Source organism: Asterias amurensis, chromosome 5 (genome assembly GCF_032118995.1).
Source record: "Asterias amurensis chromosome 5, ASM3211899v1".
Lineage (NCBI taxonomy): Eukaryota > Metazoa > Echinodermata > Asteroidea > Forcipulatida > Asteriidae > Asterias > Asterias amurensis.
The window spans coordinates 7799280-7803019 of record NC_092652.1 but is presented as its reverse complement, the minus strand read 5'-3'; the positions used below and the strand labels follow the sequence as shown (position 1 = coordinate 7803019).

At 36.1% G+C, this 3740-nt stretch overlaps 1 protein-coding gene across 2 annotated transcripts in view; it reads right to left on the bottom strand.

The window, feature by feature from the left end:
- The window catches only part of LOC139937416 (isoamyl acetate-hydrolyzing esterase 1 homolog), a 7527-nt gene extending 6240 nt beyond the window's left edge, over positions 1 to 1287 (bottom strand). For both annotated transcript variants that reach the window (XM_071932553.1, XM_071932554.1), the window contains exon 1: positions 1213 to 1287. In XM_071932553.1, the coding sequence (XP_071788654.1) occupies positions 1213 to 1257 (45 nt within the window). In that variant the 5' untranslated portion in view covers positions 1258 to 1287. The remainder of the gene's footprint in view (positions 1 to 1212) is intronic.
- Positions 1288 to 3740: the final 2453 nt, after the last annotated feature.

Sequence of the window (3740 nt, the reverse complement as noted above, 5' to 3'; positions counted from 1 at the left end):
AAGTTTGACGTAATGTCCATGACGCTAAAAATAACCCAAAATGTAATGTCCATGACGCTCTATTAAGACGTGTAACAAGAAAGTTGACAGGTTTTCTTAAAAATATTATCACTGTTCATGTTTACTACTTCCCTGTTTAGAAAATAAAAATGTATTCTAAAAATTTTGAACTTTAACTTCACAGAGTTTTGGAATTGAGTGTGTTGTACCCAAAACCCACTTCCGTTTTTCGTAATGTCCATGACGCTCGTTAGCAATGCTCTGACTCCTTAATTAATTTGAACTTTTCCAAATACATAGTATCATTTGACTTACTAGGACACAAGATACTAGTATCAAAAATCACAAAACTATAAATCAAAGCTACTTGGTGTGTTTAACTGGCCAACAAAGTTCTAAAAATGTCTCCAAACGTAATGTCCATGACGTGGAATTGCCCATTTCCAAAAGTAAAGGAGAGGGGCTTGTCAAGAACATCATCGGCAAACCGCACAGGGAATCCCCGCACAGTACTCCCCTGATTCAAATGAATACTTTGCCCGTCAGAGTAGAAACTATAGAGTAGCTTGGAATGTTGTTTTTAATTATGTTCAGTCAATGTTCATAATAATGTTAGTGTATGGTTACAGCGATGATGGCTGGATGAAGGAAGAACCTTCGTCGTTACAACCATGGAGGTACTGTACTGTAGCTTAAAGGAACACGTTGCCTTGGATCGGACGAGTTGGTCAAAACAAAAGCGTTTGTAACCGTTTTTTACAAAATGCATATGGTTGGAAAGATGTTTTAAAAGTAGAATACAATGATCCACACAAGTTTGCCTCGAAATTGCGTGGTTTTCCTTCTACTGTGCGAACTAACATGGTCGGCCATTTATGGGAGTCAAAATTTTGACCCCCATAAATGGCCGACGTGTTAGTCGACGAGGTAAAAGGAAAACCACGCAATTTCGAGGCATGTTTGGGTGGATCATTGTATTCTACTTTTACAACATCTTTCTACCCATATGCATTTTATAAACAACGGTTACAAACGCTTTTCAAAGACCAACTCGACCGATCCAAGGCAACGTGTTCCTTTAATGATTTAGTGAATAAAAAACAACCACGCATGGCTCATACATTGGATCCCATACATTGTACATCACTTTATCGAAACAGGGGGAACCTGTTTCGATTATTCTAGGTAACATATTACTACACAACTACTTACCTGTGTAATTGAATCACCAAACAAAACAACTTTGGGCCAGGCCATTTTTATCCACTTGTTGTTGATCGGTACATGTGTTTGTTTACTTTCTCGACTTAAGTGGCAGAGGGCGCTGTCACATCGCCCTCTGTCATGTAGCCCACGTCATGCATGGTTTCGGATGAGAAGGCAAGGCAGAAAGAAAGACCCGATGAACTATAACTTATAGACCATGTGAACCTAATTACAATAAGTGTGACCTTGTAAATTATGTCAGTATTCTGGCAGGCAAGATACTACACTGGTCCCATGGGAAAGTTTCCACAACCAAGAGTTTTGAGATGTGCCCCCTTTCATCATGTCAAAATTAGGTTTTGGATAAAATTTGACAGTGCATTCTCCATAAAATATAAGATATTATGTTTTCTTTCATTTAGCTGTGTACAAATCATGCCTGCAGGAAGTCCAGGCTCTGTGACTCTTTTGTAAACGTGTGATGTCACAGGTCACATCGTCTATAGTATGCCCTTTTCGAAACTCTGGGACGTCGGTATTAATGTAAACGTTATATTTGTTCAAATGGACTGACGGAGCTCAAGCCCCTAGGTTGAAATCAAACCATGGTTTCTCTAAAAGGGCCGTAGCTTTCGATTATAAAACAAAATAAAAAGCCAAGACGTCAACAAAAACAACACACGCCGCAGGAAAATAATTGGCCCATCCACACCCCTCTGTTTTGTCCGTGACTGCCCCCCCCCCCCCCCCCCCCATCACCACCATCATCACCTCATCAAAGTACATTGACTCAAAGGAACACAATTATCCAAAAGGACCACACATCACTCAGTATTATTTTTGTTTGTGCCGTTATGAATATATATATTTTTAATGATCACCCCAAGATTTTATTGTTCATAAAAATAAACCTCACATAGTTGCAGGATACAAGTTTTATTTAAATTAGTGGATGGACTCAACTGCACATAAAAATAGGTTTATCAGTTCATGAAGGTCTAGCCTTTGTTTCGCTCCACATGTTTTCATTCATATATTATTTTTTCGTATAATATATTTTTTGTTCTTCACGTAGTACGTGGAACTTTATGAATGGAAGAAAGATGAGTAAACAAAACACCAACAAATGAGTTTTTCGGGGCCTAAATAAAGAGAATTTGCATATTATTGTTCTGTTTTAAGGATACTTTTGTTTTTATCAAAATCGAAACAATTCATACAACATTATTTTAGTAACCGAAACAAATTAAATTCACGAAGAATTCTTAAAGCCCCCGCCTCGGGTTCCCGGTGAAGCTTGAGTTTTTCTTTCAACTTCCACACACTTGTTGGTGCTTTGAGAATAACAATTTCGAATATTCCTTGCGAGATGATAGAAGTGCAATAGAATAGTAGCAACATTACACTAACAACATACATTTTTTTGTAGTAGGCCAACATCGTAAAAACTGGGGTATTAACATAATATTGACACCACGGGTGGTTTAAACACCAAACATAACCAACAGATACACCATAATACCTGCCAAATAGTACAAACGTAATGTGTTGAAAAAATAATATGAGTCTTAACAACAACACATTCTGGTGGGTTTGTGGCAGAATATTCATAAAAGAACTTTTACGAGAGCTATTGTCCTTTTTACATGTAGTGCATGTAAAAAGGACAAAAGTTCTCGTCGTTATGGAAGTTAAACTATCATACAAAGTTTGACTGGTAAAAGATCCCGTTAAAATAATTGAATAAAATAATAATGGACAATGCAAAAACTAATTACAATTCTTTTTTACACGTATTATTATAGACTGAGATATTATGTGCATTGTTTGATGCGTTAACTTATTAGAGAATTAAGCTACATCAGTACCACGTACAACATTTCCGGGTTGGTCATTAATTCCGCCAAGACGATTCACTGAAAACATGTCTATATAATTGCATTGATGAACAACGAATCCTTGAAAACTTTTGTTCAATATAAGTCATCGAAGTTGCAAAAGAGTAGTGAAAGAAAAACCCTTGTTGCACTATGTGCTTTCAATTGCTTTAAAAAAGGGCTTAGGTTCTGGAGTATTTTTAATGAGTGAGAAACTTACCACTAAAAAAAAGAGAAAACAAGGAAAGAAAAAAATAACAATACGTTGCTTCAGAGGGAGCCGTTTCCCACAATACTTATCGATAGTTCTACAGTGCTCGATACCAAGTAATTTTTTACGCTTACAATTATTTCGAGTAATTACCATAAGTGTTCAGTGCATTTAACTTCGGTTAATTGTCTTAACGAGATGAAATGTCTTGTCAAGTCAACTTATTCCATAAAATGCTGACGTGGGCAAAATGAATTATTATTTTTTTTTGACATGGCACTCATTGAGGAACTCGTTTTGTTCGTGTGTCGCCATTTTGATTATACAAAGGTTATACCAAAAATCTAAAGTTTTATAGCAAATTGGCGTTGTTAATTTTAATTTTTCTTAGGCTACAATTTGTCATAAAAATATTTACAAATGATTATACTTTCCTTTTTTTTATT